The sequence below is a fragment of the Cuculus canorus genome, chromosome 3 (genome assembly GCF_017976375.1).
Source record: "Cuculus canorus isolate bCucCan1 chromosome 3, bCucCan1.pri, whole genome shotgun sequence".
NCBI classification, from domain to species: Eukaryota; Metazoa; Chordata; class Aves; order Cuculiformes; family Cuculidae; genus Cuculus; species Cuculus canorus.
In genome coordinates, this window is record NC_071403.1 from 122,278,285 (window position 1) to 122,295,039 (window position 16,755).

General features: G+C 44.8%; 1 protein-coding gene across 1 annotated transcript in view; it reads right to left on the minus strand.

Moving 5' to 3' along the window:
• Positions 1-16,755, minus strand: part of PKHD1 (PKHD1 ciliary IPT domain containing fibrocystin/polyductin) — a 254,042-nt gene that overhangs the window by 142,028 nt on the left and 95,259 nt on the right. The window contains exons 37-38 of the mRNA XM_054063619.1: positions 15,772-15,984; positions 614-821 (exon numbers count right to left, since the gene is read on the minus strand). Coding sequence (XP_053919594.1) covers positions 614-821; positions 15,772-15,984 — 421 coding nt within the window. The remainder of the gene's footprint in view (positions 1-613; positions 822-15,771; positions 15,985-16,755) is intronic.

The window sequence follows — 16,755 nt, forward strand, 5'->3', positions numbered from 1 at the left end:
TTACAACATTAATCTTTTTAAACATTAAGAGACGGGTTGCCTCCCAAGCAGATAACATTTTTCAACACTGGGGCTTCAAGTTATGATGATAAAAAGTACAGTTTGACCGAGATCTCCAAGTGCAGAAGACAACGAGAGCATGGGGTGGTGAAACTACAGCTCAGTGAAAACACAGCAGGATTTCCAACCTGAAGTAATTCACTTTGACTGTGCTGTTAAGTCAGTCAAAAAAAAAGGTTATTTTTTCGTTTCTTTTTTTACAGAATTCAGATATTTTTTGTGAAAAAATGCACTTTCACAAGAAATTAAGGAAAAGCCTTTGTTACCCTTGTGCTGAGGCTGCTCTGCTGTACTGGCCACCAGTGTTTTCTGCTTCAAAGGGTTTCTGCATTCATGGTTATGAGACAGAATTTAGACATAGTCAGAAATATCCAGGATTTAACGTCCAGTCGCTTCAGGGGGAGCGAGGAACCAAAATATCTCTGACCACCTTTGTTAAAGGGATTTAAGTAGCTAATATGTCCCACGGGAAACTGCAAATTCTCATCTTGACCAGATCTTCCCCTGGTTTAGCACTCTGCTACAGAAACCCCCTTGGCCCTTGAAGGGATACCTGAGCGGTGATCTAAGGTACAGCTCCGTGTTGTTCACAGACTCAATGACAGCCATTTCTTCTTGCTGCTCCGCAGCTCCAAGGCCCATCCTTCCCACCAGGATTTCATCACCTGGTTGCCAGTCAACAGGTTCCTGGAGCAGCAGCCGCATGTCATCAACACGAGCTGATGATTTCAAGTGTGTGAAAGTTACTTTGGGCATCCGGCCTGAACAAAAAAAGAAAAGAAAAACAAACATTACTGTTTTTAAAAAAGCAAGTCAAACAACATAAAAACCCAGGAACAGCTTCACTGGAATCATCCCTTAGCCATTTGTTTGGGTTTGACACTGCATAGGTGAGAACCTTAATGTTCGGTTGATGTGAAGGGGGTGGGTTAGAGGTTTGGCAAGCACTGTGAACACATAAGTCAGCATGAGTGCAAGACGAAGAAGACCCCTGCATCGGCAGCCTTAGGTCTGGATGGCAACAGCAAGGTTGCAACTGCAGTTTCCCAAATTCCCTCCTCTTCTGCGGACGTACTACCAAGTCTACATACACGCCCCAACAATGAAACGCTTTGCCATTTCATCTCCTTTTATACACTTCATGAAGTTTGCTTCAACTCTTGATATTCCTTTTTCCCTAGCAGGCTTTGGAACAGATTGGTCCAGTGAGATCCAACACACTGAACTCCATCACGGGACAGCATGTGCCTCACACACCCACCTTTTGTATAGTTTTCCTTCCCTCCTTCGCAACAGACCATAATTTACCTTTAGCCCGCAGCAAGTTACTGTCCTCCCTGGTTGTACTATAGAAAAGTAATAACACCAGGAACCACTGAGGGTAGAGGTTGCATCCAATATATCATTTTCAAATTATTTTAAGCGTCTTCCTCTCCTTTTCCTATTTCACTTTCTTTTTCCTTATAATCTAGAGTCCCCGTTCTTTCCTTAATGAAGACAGAAACAAGGAGTAGCACCTCCAACTCAACAAGTTCAGAAAAGGCTGAGAGACTTGGGTCTGTTTAGCCTGGAGAAAACAGAGAGGAGATTTTACCAATTCTTACCAATGTCTAAAGTGCAGGTGTCGAGAGGATGTGGCCAGGCCCTTCACAGCGGTGCCCAGTGACAGGACAAGGGGCAACGGGTACAAACTGGAACACGGGAAATCCCACCTTATCATGAGGACAAACTTCTTTCCTGTGAGGGTGCTGGGGCACTAGAACAGGCTGCCCAGGGAGGTGGTGCAGTCTCCTTCTCTGGAGATATTCAAACCCCCAGGACACATTCCTGCGCAACCTGCTCTGGGTGAACCTGCTTTCGCAGGGGATCGGACTGGATGATCTCCAGAGGTGCCTTCCAAAGCTGACCATTCTGTGATTTTGTAATTCACAGCAGAATAACAGAAAGAAGAATCAAGTACTCGTATTCTGTCTTCTTGAATTACATTTGAGCACCTGTTCTGTGTATCAATGAGTTGGTGGGCATCTAAACCTAGCTGAGATACTTCTGGCTTATTATGTTTTTGTTTTTTTCCTTAAATTACATTTGAAATTTCTCAACTTACAGCTAAGGAAATCTCTCAGGCATCCTTTCCATAAAGTGCTTCAGTTCATCTTATAGAACTGTTTCAAAGTACATCAAATAGATTTCCTTCAGACAAAACTAACGCAGATGCCTTAGGACATATAACACACTTTAGATGATAACAGAATCAAACTAGATTCTATTCTAGCCCCAACAACACACATAGTGTGGACCATGCATCTAATTCACTGCACAGATCTGCTTCTGCTGGGCCACACTGTTTTCTAATATAGACACAGCCAAAGCCCACCTTGCACCATTCATGAGCACAAGCCTCGAAGATCTTCCCTGTGAGATCTCACACTCCACACAGCTTTAGTCAGCTAAAAAACCCACTCCTTGACATCAGCCTGAGCGCATCCTTTCTAGCGGCAGTCTCATCATCTTTATTCACTTTACTTTCTTTCATGGAACGATCCTCGTGAATTTTTAGGACTCGCATAAAAGCGAACGACTGGCAGCAGCCATCTGCATGTTGAGCAGCAGACAATCCTCCTCCAAGCCTGGACATTTTGTTTATAGCAGTGATTTGTGTGCGTGTGTTGGAGTGCGCGTTGGAGTGCATCTGCAGCCAGGCACACAACCGACTCCCGTTGTGTACATCTGTCACACACTGCAGCAACCCTCACAAAAACACTGCTGGGCAACAACTCCTGTCATTAAGAGGTGCAGACCTTCGTTCTGCATTCCAAATATGCTCTAAGGGAAAAGCCTTCATTCAGGCTTTTTTCCATTTTCAACCTCTGAAACAAATTTTTTCTAAGGAAAACCTCCTCAGGTTTTTGGGTTTTCTTGTAGTTCTAGAAGAACAGCATTTGAGGTATCCAAACATCCTCCCTTTTCCCCCCTCTTTTCCTAATTGGCTTCTTACTGTGCTCTGCCATCTTCCTCCTCTGTCTCCCATTCCACAGTTTGTTTTACTGTTTTCCTGATGGTTTAGGTGGCATGGGATGTTTCTCCGTACATGTAAGATGTACTTTCAATTTCCAATACTTTCTATAGATTTTCATTAGGGAACACACGTCTAGCAGGGTTTTTTCTTGATTCCTATTTATATTCCCACATGGAAGGACGCCTACAGGTCAGATTCTCCTCTACTCTAAGCAACACGAGTGACACAGGATCAGTGATGTTTTTCTGGTCATTTGACCAAGAAGAGACCTAATTGAGGGTTCTTTGCCTTATCTAGAACACATTCCCAGCCTATGGTTCTGATGGGAGCCCAGCACACGCCCGTGCTGTTCCTCAATCCGTCATCATCCACTGCTGTTTAAAATCACCTATTAACCTCAACGAAACAACTTTACAACTGGTAACTCTGAAATCTGATTTTTTCTTTCTCTTCTTTTCCTAGGCAGTGTAACAGCATGACCTGTGTCTCACGTTGTTCCAAGTACAGGGAAACAGGCAACCTCCATGCTCTCCAGCTTCAGTATCCAACAGGTTTAAACAAGAACAGCTTGAAAAAGAGCACAACATCCACCAAGTCCCTCAGCCACTATCACCACTGGTATCTGCAAGTTGACTTGACTGAGTTTGGAAACTGTGGGTGGGTTTCAGGTGCCTAACCTGTAATTTTGAACACATGACTGGCCTCTACGTGCTGTTCCAGAACGGCACTGGTCTGACATAAGTCCCACGTCCTATCTGCCCTATCTGTAGATACCTTGGACACCACTTGGAGTGCCCGAAAAGATCCTTTATATTAACATTCTGGTAACTGAAGAGCCAAGCAGATTGCAAAACCAAATTGCTTCTTCTTGAAGAAGTCCCCAGGCTCACTTACCAGGAGTAGGCTGACTGGGTAGGATGCACCACTTCTCAGAGGTGCTCCTACACCCAGCTCTTAAATGGGGAGGTGAAACCTACTGATGAATATCTCAAGACGGAATGATCTCCAGCTGGGAGAAAACTTTCATTTCCCAGAGATCTTCTGCAGCTTCTCTGCTTCAAAGAGCCAATGAGGTCTCTACAAAGATCACAAATACCCAAAGAGAGTTCCTGAAACAAAGACTCCAGTCTCTGCAGTCTGTCTGCAGGCCACCCTTTGGAGGCCCAGAGCCCTGTTCCTTGTTTCTCCTTGAAAACAAACCCATTTCAGATGAAACATGCGGGCTTCATAAAATAACCTGTAATGCCTGGGACTGGACTGTACAACAGGTGAATAAACCTTTTGTTTGAGAGTAGAAGGTTTGAAAGACCAACAGCTGCTGTATATTTAAATTATGTCTTCCCCTCAAAATGTACTGTAAGCAGAAACACTCAAAAGTACTGAAAAATAGATGAATCTGTATAACTCCTTAATTATTGAACTAATTTTTAATAATTAACTGAGCTCAGATTTTAAACGTTGAGATCTAAAGTAGAAGCACCTTCATGTTAAAGGGACAGGACAGAGCCTTTAGACTTGAAATACTCTTGCAGGCAAAGCGAGCACTGAACATTTCACTAAATGACTTGACGGTTACACCTTTAAATATGGAGCAGAGCAGAACTGTGCTGTCAAATGACAACCCAGAAACGCAAGCAACTTAAACACAAATTCCAGAGTCAATTAAGCATGAATTGTAGCATAAGGAACATCCTGGCACCAGGACCCTGGTGGAAGCCTGATGTGAGCGTGCAGTCTTGTCTAGGCCTGCCATCATTATCAAGAGCAAGGCAATTACGATGTGTACAACGCCACTCTCTTTTCTATATCAAGTAGAAAAGAAGAAAGTATAAACATCATTTCTCACAGCCCTCACTACAAAACATTCTATAAATCCAAGTAGGATGCTATATGACTTCACGAACAGGCTTCACCTAGCCCTAAGTTGTTCAGCCAGAGATGAGCGTTTGACCTTTATGGAAATGTCTCAGAATCACACCAAAACTCAGCAAGGTGTGCCAGGGCACACTTATCTCCAGGGTTACGAGAAAGCCTGTCTACAGCAGGCCAAGTGCTTCAGCACACAATTATCACCTGAGTGGTCCAGATTAGTGCAGTATTTAACTGACTTGCTTTCATTTGGCGTTGTGAAACACAAGAAATTCCTATGTTTACCAGAATTTCCAAAGCAATCTGATGGTCGCCTTCCCTGGAGGTGTTTAAGGAACGGGTGGATGAAGTGCTTAGGGACATGGTTTAGGGAGTGTTAGGAATGGTTGGACTCGATGATCCAATGGGTCCTTTCCAACCTTGTGATTCTGTGATTCTGTGTAGACTGTACTAAGTGCTGTACGTTTAGATAAATGAGGTCGTTAATGACATTCCTCTGAGGACTGAAGACAAGAATCTTATTTCCTCTTCCAGGTGTACATTCCCTGCCTCAATGTTGAAAATTTAAACTGGATGTTGGAGAGCGATCTCAGATCACCCAGCTCTGAAAGCAGAAGTTGCTGCAATTGGAAACAGAGTTTTGAAAATAATGACTCCAGGGTAGGGAGAGGCAGCCTTAAGCTAATTAATTAGGAGATAAGTCCTGTACTCAATGGGAAAAAATGGCTCCCAGGGAGCCTACAAACTCTGAATCAACTTCTAGAGGAGTTTCTCTCCCCATGAAAGGCACAGGAGAGATGTCTCCTAAGTCAGGTAAGGGAATTGCCCCAAAGTGACTCAGAAGCATTCCAGTGGCCATGGAGCCTTGGAACCTCCAGGTGCCCTGGCTGGTGGCTGCCCCCATGAAGCTACAAGTTTCTTTGGGTCTGATCACCAGTTCTCTCCTCTCATTTATAACCCTGAGCACATGTCCAGTCTTTCTGCCATCATTGCAGCACAGAAAGGGAGAGGTGAAGAGACAAAAAGACAGTGGTATTGATCCCAGCTGAGAAAGCCTGCTCCAGATCCCACTCCTCAACCCAGTGGGAAATTTTGCTTCAGACAAAACAACTCCTTTAAAGCCTCTGTTTGTCAGACCAGACAGTTCTAAAGCACTGAAGTGTTCATTTTACCCATTTCTTGTACATTTACGAAAAAAATCACCTCCTGCCCACTGCCTTAATGTGTCTTTCAGCTTCCACCAGAAGAGAAACTTGGACTAACACTGGTCGTTAAAGGTGATGCATAGTTTGTCATCTGTTTTCTGTATCAAAGCAAGGCCCATAATGCTAGGTACTCCACTCATGTAGATAGCTAGGGCCAGGCCCAGTGGAAGTTTATCCGCTGGATATAGAAAAGTCCAGTCACAAACATGTTCATGTTCTTACTCCTGTGGCAACCAGAAGGTGTTTGAAACCTCACATTGAAGACACCGCCTAATAATTTCGCTAACCACCAGTCTGCTCTGAAGGGAATTTATGCCTTTCACACATGCCTATTTAGTTAGATTAATTCCACCTTACACCTATGGGATGCTCCAGATCTAAGAACTTAGGTGACTAGGTGATGTGTTTCTTAGATGGAAAACAGCTGCTCCTGACATAAGCTCAAGATTTCTTTGGAGCGTATGTTATCATCTAACTTTAGATACGCACAGAATCTCCTAACCAAGCCAGATAGCAACCAGCATGAGGCATGTTCAGAGTGCATGGGAGTGCTGGTAGAAACTAGACTCCTCAAATGGGGTTCGGGGAGACTGGTTCCAGCCCTAAGCCTGTCACGGGACTGTTCTCTTTCTCCTAAAAGTTGTTTAAATGCTTTAAACCATCTTCCTCTTCTGGTGTGGGACAGCAGGCTTTGAACCCTTCTCCTGTGACTACAGAGATCCTGCCGCATCTCCTCTTCACTCCTATGTACAACAAATTAATTAACTCGGGTTAAGAACACAGAGTTTGTTTGTAGTGTTGACAAACTATAAAGCTCTTTTACACCTTTTGACAGTTTACTGGCGCTTTAAAGTTGAGGTAATGAGATCCCTTTATACCACAAACGGAATTTACAAGAACTGCAGGGCTCAGACACACAATCACTTACAGTGACTACACACGCTGTAATGTGGATAATCTGTCAATCCGTTGCAGCTACGTTATAAATCTTTAGTGCAAATGAGAATAAGATCTTTCAATTCTCACAAGCACAGTGAAAAGAAACAAGCAGTTTACATCCCCAAAACAGAAAAGAATTTTGCAAAAGACAGAGTTAAGAATGTAGTTCGATGGATTATAGCTGCGATCAAAAAAACCCACCCAACACCACACCACCAGTATGAAAGTCTCCGGTAATAAAACACATCATTCACTGCAGTATATCGAGTGTCAGACTGCCTAAGGAGTCCAGCTTCCTCTCCACTGTCATAATCCCTTATTATTCCTTTCCCGATCCAAATTACCCTACCTACTCAGACCTAGCTTGACCGTTCCTGAAACTGCCAAATGTCAAAGCAATAAATCCCGATACATCTAATGGAAATGGGCGCTTCCAAAAAGGGGAGGGGGATTAATGTATTTTTAGATCCAAAGACCTTCTCCTGCTGCTGCTTCAGTTAATAAAATGAACCAAAGAAATAATAACGTATAAAATTCCCTAAGTGAAAAAGAATAGCAATTTTTTTTCCCAAAGGGTTCCTTATTCAGGAGCACACGGCTGTGCTCCTACAGCTCTCTATAGTCAAACAGACCTTAAAGTCTCAGATCCTTAATTGAGCACCTGGAGAAATTCTTTCATGAACTTCATTGGATGAAGACCTTTATGAAAAATGTCCCAGCTACCCCAGCTCTTGCTGTGACACCCAGTCACTGGCCATAAAGTGTATGGAACCAGAAAAATAAACAGAATGAGAGCTGCTTCCCTATCTTTCCACATGTGTTTAAAACCATCTGCCTGAACTATGAGCCCTCAGCCCTCTGGACTTGAATGCATCCAGCTTACTTTTCCTCTCTGTTAAATTCCAGTCCTGAGTATATTCCCTAAGCATTTGCACAACGTTTCTAGCTTGTTTTGCAATGAGAGGAGGCTGGTTTTTTTCCTGCTATGCATTTTTGAAAGACAGGAATGTCTCTGCTCTGAAAGCGGGAGATGTCTTTCCACCCCCATACGGTCCTGCAGGACAAACTCCTGTGTGTGGGCAGCTCCTGGGGAGATGCAGACAGCTTTTCTGCTCCTTCCCAACACAGCCAGTGCAGAAAGCTTTTCATTCATGCCCCAGGGTGGAATAGGAGGTCCCTTCTAGTTTATAACTGCTCATTAACCCTTGGGATACCCAGGGGTTTATCAGCTTTCTGAGTGCTGCACAGCCCCCCTGCAGCAGCCTGGTGCTGCGTTCTCAGGAGCATCCTGGATATTTTAGATCGGATTTGAGGTGGGTTCAACCCACAGCTCATCTGATGTCCCCACTGTGTGGGCCCAAACCCAGCATCAGGCACAACCTTTATGCAAGCAATGAGCACGCTGAGACAGGGGATTTGGACCTACTTGGTCCCCTCATGTGAACCTTGGTAGGTTCCTAAGCAGAAAGCCATCATGTGCCATCTTCCTTGTGGTACTATCACGCTTGACCCTGGGCAGACAGCCTGCATGAAAAGGTCTTGATGCTGCATACCACCAGGGCGCTGCGTTGGCCTAAGGCGGCCACAGTTCCTAGCAGCTATTTTCTGTCCGAGCACTGAGAGATGAGTCACAGCTCAGCTTTGTAACATCAGCTTTTAATCTGCTCGGTGGCCCACACATCCAAGGCCTGAGGCAAACACAACTTGGGCATCTCTCTGACTTCTTCCCCCTATCATGGGTGATGTGTTCCTGTTATAAGGGGGTTCTGAAGGATGAAATCCACGTCTAAATCAAGAGTAGCAACACTGTGATATCACTCCAAATTCAAATGAAGTCAAACCTTCAACATCTTCCACAGAATAAAAATTCTGCATTAAAAAAATTACTTTTGTAACCACTGCACATTTTTTTGTTTCTTTGTCACTTTGGAGGCTTATGGGTTTTGACTTTTATTCTGTAAAAACACTGCACTTCACTGATACGTGAAGTTGATATGAAATGTTGATATGAAAGAAAATATTAGAAATAATACTATAGAAGTCCAGATTAGAGCAAAACAATACAATTAAACAGCTTTTCCTTCTCCCAGAAAGGAAAAAATTTTGACATCATTCAAACAAGAGAACAAAGTGAATAATTTTTAGTTTCTCCAGTAGGAAATATCCTTCATCTTGCCCTAGTCCTGCTGACTGTTTCATGAAACTACAGCTGTTAACATTTCACATTATTGCCAGTTAACCTCCCACGCTGCTGCCAAGCGAGACTGGGAACGGGCCGGCAGCAGCAGGTACGTGGGCCCACATGGCCCCTTAAACGCTCAGATTAGTCCGCTACATCCCTGGCACATGATGAAAGAGACATGCTGGAAAATGAAGGTGAGCCCAAAGACAGGGTCTCTGCCCGGGTCTGCCTGCAGCCCTGAGAAAACCCAGATCTGGGTCCAGGCTCCTCAGCTCACCAGACTTTGCAGGCTTTCTTCCACCTCGGGTGGAAACTCATCCTGATGTTGCTGTTGGTTGCTACTCTTCCTCCTCCAGCCAAACTCCTGGTTGTAGCTGGGGCCAAAACTGGAAGGAACATTTTGATGTTACATTCAAGGACTTAAAAAAGAGGTGACTATTTCACCCAACAAAAGCCTCGACATTTGCATTAACTACAAAACCTGCCCCTCTCAGGAAACACAAGCTAATATGTTAGATGAAGTCCCTCTATATTTTATTTTATATAAATATATAAGCGCCCATCTGTCTGTCAGTCCCCTTGCATCACATTTTCCTCATTAAGATCAGCACTAAAATACAAAGCAACTCATTTAAGCGTCCATCAAAGATGACAGGTGCATTTCTGTCAGGAAGAAGAACAAACCATCAAAGAGACAGCAGCTTTCCCTGAACCCCCATCTGCCAGGTCTTTAAAATCTAATGGTCATCTTGTATTTGTGCATAAGAAAGTGAAGGAAGAAGTCTCTGTACATTAGTTACTCCATGGGAAGCGCCTCAGCGCGGTTTCTTCCCACTGGTGAACACAGGGGGATTGGACTCAAGGCAGCTCAGCCTTCTGCTCGAGAGCCAGAGCTTTAATGCATCGCGGTAAAGCCGAGGTCTTGAAAGGAAAAATGCTGCCACAGAAGGCAAAAAGCCTCCTGCAGCCACCAGACAGAACAGCTAGTATCTAAGGAAAACCATCCCATGGAAGCTACTCTAAAAAAGGAGAAAGGATCTCTGAACTCACAGTGTAAAGGGGATGTGCAAATCGATGGTTTCAGTTAGTGGAAATAATGTGTATTGAATGGGTGAGGATTTCAGTGAGGTAAAAAAGCACATCTCTCGCAGCTCTCCGCACCCTGTCTTGAATCCCCCTGCTACAGATTTTTTTTTTTACCCCTGGGAAAATTTCCTCTTTAATATGTGAGTAAAGCAGAACAAATCTCTCATGTTGTCTATGATCTCTTAATCTGGAACTCAGCACAGATACATAACGCTCTTAATGGAGGAAATGCAAGATGCATCTGATTAAATGTTTGATCTCTGGAGGAATGCACAGGCTCTGTAGAGCACAGTGCACAGCGCACAAATATTTTTGTGTTTTATTATTGATTAAAAATTATGAAAATTAATAACTCGTTCAACTGATAGAAAGTACTTTTTCTCCTGAGCTAACCCTGAAAATGTAGAAGATTGTTTCGTGTGCAGGGAAGTCTGGGAACAAAGTAGTGCCAAATTGCCTCTGTAACGTCCTCGCCGCAGCCAGCACCCACTGCCAGCGCCGGGGCACGCTTTGCAGCACAGTTCATGACTTTGGAGGACTGAAATGACCACTGATACTTCTGTTTTAATTATGTTGATTCTAAATAGGGACGGTACTATGCCAAAACTCTCTGAGCATTTTTTTTCCTTTACCACATCGCTTTCAGAGTCTGGACAAAGTGAATGCATCATGGTACTAAATCTGAAGCACAGCCTTTTCTGTCTACTCGTGGTCTACACCCACCACCTTGTCAGACCTCACCTGGAGCCCTGTGTCCAACTCTGGGCCCTCAGCACAGGAGGGACATGGAGCTGTAGGAGCAAGTCCAGAGGAGGCCATGGAGATGATCCCAGGCCTGGAGAACCTCCTGTATGAGGACAGGCTGGGAGAGTTGGGAGAGTTGGGGTTGTTCACCCTGGAGAAGAGAAGGCTCTGGGGAGACCTTAGAGCAGCTTCCAGTACCTGAAGCGGCTAAAGGAAAGCTGGGGAGGGACTTTTTAGCAGGATCTGTTATGACAGGACAAAGTGGTTTTAAACTAAGGAAAGAGAGATTTAGACTGAATATAAGGAAGAAATTCTTCACCGTAAGGGGTGTGAGGCACTGGCCCAGGTTGCCCAGGGAAGTAGTGGAGGCCTCATCCCTGGAAACATTCAAGGCCAGGTTGGATAGAGCAACCTGAAGGAGTTAAAGATGTCCCTGCTGCTGCAGGGGGGTTGGACAGGATGACCTACCTTCCTTCCAACCCAAAGCATTCTATGATCTATTATCTGCGTGGACATGTATGTGTTATTAAACCAAATACAGGGAACAGACTCTTGTGTTCACGCCCTGCATCATCACAACGTGGCTGCTGACAAAGTTTCAGCTAAATACATGGAAAAAGTGCTGGGCTTTGTCTGGGAAGAGGCACAGTCTGTTTTGAGAGGATACAATGGAACAATAACCTCATCTACGTGGGACTGCTAAAAATGGAAGGGAAAAGGTCTTTACATTTTTTCCATCCACAGTAACAAGAGTGTTGGGAGCAGGAGATCAGGTGGTCACAAAGGAAGGGTAGATGTCCTCAGCCCATGATGCAGCATCTCCCCTTACACTGCCTCCACACCCAGTCCCTGCCCTCTACTTGGCATCTCCAGTCCAGTTTGCCTGGGAAGGACAAAGGCACAAGAACAGACAAGGCCACCACACTAAACCTCCCTCCCACAGATTGTCAGGAGAGTTTCTCAGGGAATAAAGCGTGAACAGAGCTGGAGACAGTGATAAATTTCCCTTCTGAACAATCAATAAAATTCTCTCAGCCCCGCTCAGGCCCCTACTGCGGATGCAAGGGCCATAATTACATTGTCAAAAAGTCAAGTTGCTCTGGCTGCCTGAAACCCCCTTTAAAACTGGCGTGTGACTGACAGGCAGTTTATGGGTGGCACGCTCTGACTGGCAGGGGAGTTGGCTAAAGCCAAAGGCAACAGTGAAATTTCCCAGTCTGCTACAACTACCGGAGCAAAGGACTGCTGCTCGCCAGGGAATTGTGGGAAACCCTTAGTCATATTAACATATCAAAGTGAGGAGCTGACAGCCTTACTAAACAACCTGAACTCAACCAGGGCTGCAGAGCATCCCCAAAGAAAGAGAACAGAAATTAAAATGCCTTCAGTTCTGTCTCCACCAAGACACCTAAGAATTTGGAAGCCTGCTTATTTAATGATTTTGATCTAACATACATATGCGTCTGTATGTGTGTATCTCACAAGCACATTGCTGAGCGTGTCAGCCTCTTTCACGTACATATGAAAGAGGCTGTCATGCTCAACAATTTGTTCTACACCACAGGCCAGACTGGCACCGAATTAGAGACAGAACAGCATATTCTGTTTCATGTAAGCCACACGAACCCAGCAAAAAAACACGGTCCTTTTGGTGCTGTTGTGCAGCAGGCTTCTCCTGTTTCAATGTTAAACTGCAGATTGCATGGTTTGAATGAACCTGAAGTGCAGCCATGCACTGGGACTGTGTGTACTGCAGAGCTTCCACTGACTTCATAGCTCATCTGGATTTCTCGAATAAGAAATTAATAAGAATTCTTGAATCAGAATTGATAAGAGCTCTTGAATAAGAATTGATAAGAAATTGAAATCAAGACATGTTTCCACTAATTTGCCAAGCCACCTTTGCCTCCGCTTATCTCCATCCAGGTAATGCCTGCATCACAGAACTCACCTTCTCGCTTTCTTTGGGAATGAAGGATCACTGGGAACTGCGACACAAGTAAAACGTATGAAATATTGGTGAGAAATGCCTTGAGGGTACTGACACGGACACCTGGGTTTACTTCCCTCCATCATATTGTCAAAGGAACACTGGAAAAAGTACTTCTGCCCTGTTTGTCTCTGTAATTGAATGAGCTGCCTGTGAGGGTGGAGCCAACAAGCAAACAGTGATACAGGCTCAGAAGGGAAGCAAGAAGCAGCACAGGAGGCACAGCTGAGGGAGACCATAGATTCATGGAATGGTTTGGGTTGGAAGGGACCTCAAAGCCCATCCACCTCCTGCTGGATTCGGTTGCTCCCAGCCCCATCCAACCTGGCCTTGCACACCTTCAGAGATGGGGCAGCCACGACTCCCCTGGGCAACCTGGGCCAGGGCCACACCACCCTCACGGGAAAAAATGTTTTCCTAATGTCTAATCTAAATCTTCCCTCTTTGAGCTTAAAAACATCACTCTTCATCCTATAAGGAATTCCTTGATCAAGACCCTCCCCTCATCCTTCCTATAGACCCCCTTTAAGTACTGGAAGGGAGAGTACTGGAGATGATTCCAGTTTTTCTTACATTGGCAGAAAACACAGTAGCACGAAAAAGACAAGGCTCTTGTAAAGCTCTGGGAATCTAAGGACAAAATCCTGACTTACAAGGGTCAAACTCAGAATGGAAGGATACTGTAAAGTAGCAGGGGAAGATTCAGGAGGCAAAACAGTGAAAGCTGTTATCAGGAAAATTCAAATCAGACATTTTAATGCTTTTCTTAAAAAAAATAAAAACATGGATGATTAATCAAATTAATCCCCTGGAACAAGCTTTTACAGAAAATGCTGGTTTCCGTTTCCCTTGATGTCCTCAAAGACCAAGCCTTTCTGGAAGGCATGCTTTAATCTAATGGGAGTTACTGATCTCGGGGCTGGGACAGCTGTGTGAAACTCAATGGCCAGTAACGGACAGTCAATTCAGCCCAGAGGATCTAATAGTACTGTCCTGTGTCCTGGGAACAGTACTTCTATCCCTAGAAAATGGGATAGAAACACTCTGCCTTGCTGCAAAGCTCCCTTCCTGAAATTATTAAAGCCATTTGCAAAAGTAAATAATTATAGCCTCGCCGTGTCTCCACGGAGTGGTCACGAGCATCTGACGTGGCTTTCAGGAATCCTGTAGCCCATGTCCCTTGCACTGCCAGGAGCACCTTCCCCAGCCGCTGCTGACCTCTCCTGATTCAGAGAAGCATTTGTTCCCTGACTCCCTCCAACAACCGACCTCATCTGCCCTCGCCCGGCTCCTGGGAACTGATCAGCACAGAGCGGCACGGCTCGCTCCCTGCCTGTGCTTGGATCGTACCCTCCAGAGCCCGACATCATTTCTGAGAGCCGTGTGTCAGCGATGCCCAGACAGCAACCTTTCTGCCTGTAGTCCAGGGGGGTAAGTTCAAGCCCTGCTGGAGGAACCAAACGCCTACTGATACAAAGCTTGACTCACAAGAACATCAGGAAGGAGATGAAGCATTCTCCTCTTGGACACACACTGACTTCACAAATAGCTATTAGTTAAGAGTTTTACACCTATGCGTTGCACTAATATGCTGATTCATGAGGAGTCTGCACCTAAAATTCACATCCAATCTACTGCACCAAGAAACAGCCATTTTAGCCCCGCATTTCATAGCCCTCCAAAAAAAGATCTGCCCCACAACATCTGCAACCCTATAGCCATTCTCCGTCCTCTGGGTCCCTCATCACTTCCACTTGGTAAGAACGTGGAGCTCTGGTCCTGCAGGGCTTCCTTTGAGAAAAAAGGCCAGTGGATAGAGCAGAGGATCACGTATCTAGGACTGAAATTCTTGACATTTTCACAATTCTCCTGCACCACCCTGGCCTTGTCATTTATGCCCGCAACCTGAGTTGAGTAGGTGCGGCTGTGCGGACCACCAGAGAAACAGAGAGATGCCAACTGTGTTCCTAATGCTATAGACAGCCCGGTGGCACTGAGATGGTGGCACAGCATAGAGAGACGGAGAAGGAGGGGAAAGCACGCTGCCAGGACTAATTTGCTCCTGCTTTGAGAAGTATCATCCCTCCTCCAGCCGGAAAAGGCTAACTAACTGCAGCACACCTGGCACTGGCCTCACCACAGGACCTACCTGGCAGACTACTCTCTCTTGGAAACCTCCTCTTGGGGAGCAAACCTCCCAGCTGTTATGGAGAGAGGGGAGGGGAGAAGGACACCTCGTTCTAGCAGCAGAGCAGGCCCACATGATTCCCAACAGACATCTGAGATGCAGTTTCCACAGTACAGAGGGTTTCATTTGTGGACAGATAGCACAAATTCAAATGCCTTCTAGGCACCTTAATGACTTCCAGGGTTTCCTAACTACTTGATAACATCTATCTTCTTCTTGGAAGCCAGATTTTCAAAATGACTCAGCTTCCAGTACAGGATCTTTTATGGACATGCAACACTGAGTTGCAGAAATAGGAGTCTGATGGTGAAAGCAAAGATATGAAGTTCTGGCCCAGAAATCTGATTTCAGCAAATACCTAACTGCAATTAAAATTCCAATTTCGTGACTGAAGTTCGAGTTTTTTCCCCTCCGAAAACTTTTTTTTCCTTTAGTTTGCTTTCTTTTCTTCATCTCTGCTTTGCTTCTGCAGAGAAGAAAATATGTACTCACCGTGAAGGGAAAGCGTCCCATTCCTCACTGCCAGGAACTTGACTCCATATGGAAATAACGGTGGAGAACGAAGGCTTCCATAGAGATAGATGTGTGCTTTGTGAGGGAAAGGAGTCTCGGCAGATCCTGCCTGGAGCTCTCCTCCATCAGATATCAGAATGTAATGAGCATGCAGTTCTACAGGTCCTGGACCAATAAACAAGAGTTTGCCACCTGAAAACAGCAGAAAAGAAAAATGTAACCATGGATCTAACCGCCAGTCATTATCTCACACAGTCGAAGGAGCTGTAAGAGATGGGTCAACAAATGTTTTCACAATAAAATTATGAGATTAAGGGTACAAAAACAGTGTTTCTTGCAAAATTTCCACCTTGCCCTACACCCTTATAGCTTTACTAACTCTTTACAGACCACATTAATTCAGTCCATTTCTCAGTTCTACACAGGCCATTCAGCCGGGGACAACATCTAAGCCTGTCCAATCCCAGTGCAAGGGATTTCCGTTTGGAAAATGTCCGCCTTAACCTAACTCTCTAAACATTAAAATGGGTTATAGCTACGTAATTTGTATGTTCCTTTTCAGACTACAAACAACTTGTGACGGGGAGAGGGGAAAACAGCTTTGGAACATCAGACCTGGCAACTTGTCCAGCTCAATGGTTGATTTAATCCCACATATATACTCTTTCTTCCAGCTGCTATTCAAAACCAGATGCTGCCAAATGGAGTACAAGAAAGTTCTCCCTGTTAGCTGGATGTGCACTGATCTCCCCATGCCACAAAAGCCTCATTTTAGTCCCTAATTAGAGGTTAGCTTCACCTCAAAGCATCAGGTTTCATCTTCCTGCCAATACTTTCCTTTTACCACCTATTAGTATAACTAGATAAGTTTTGCCAGTAATATGGATCTGATCCTTCAAATCTAAGATTTATTCTCAATGACTTCCTGAAGCAACAAATTCTGTGGTCTCTGTACCAGGCGCG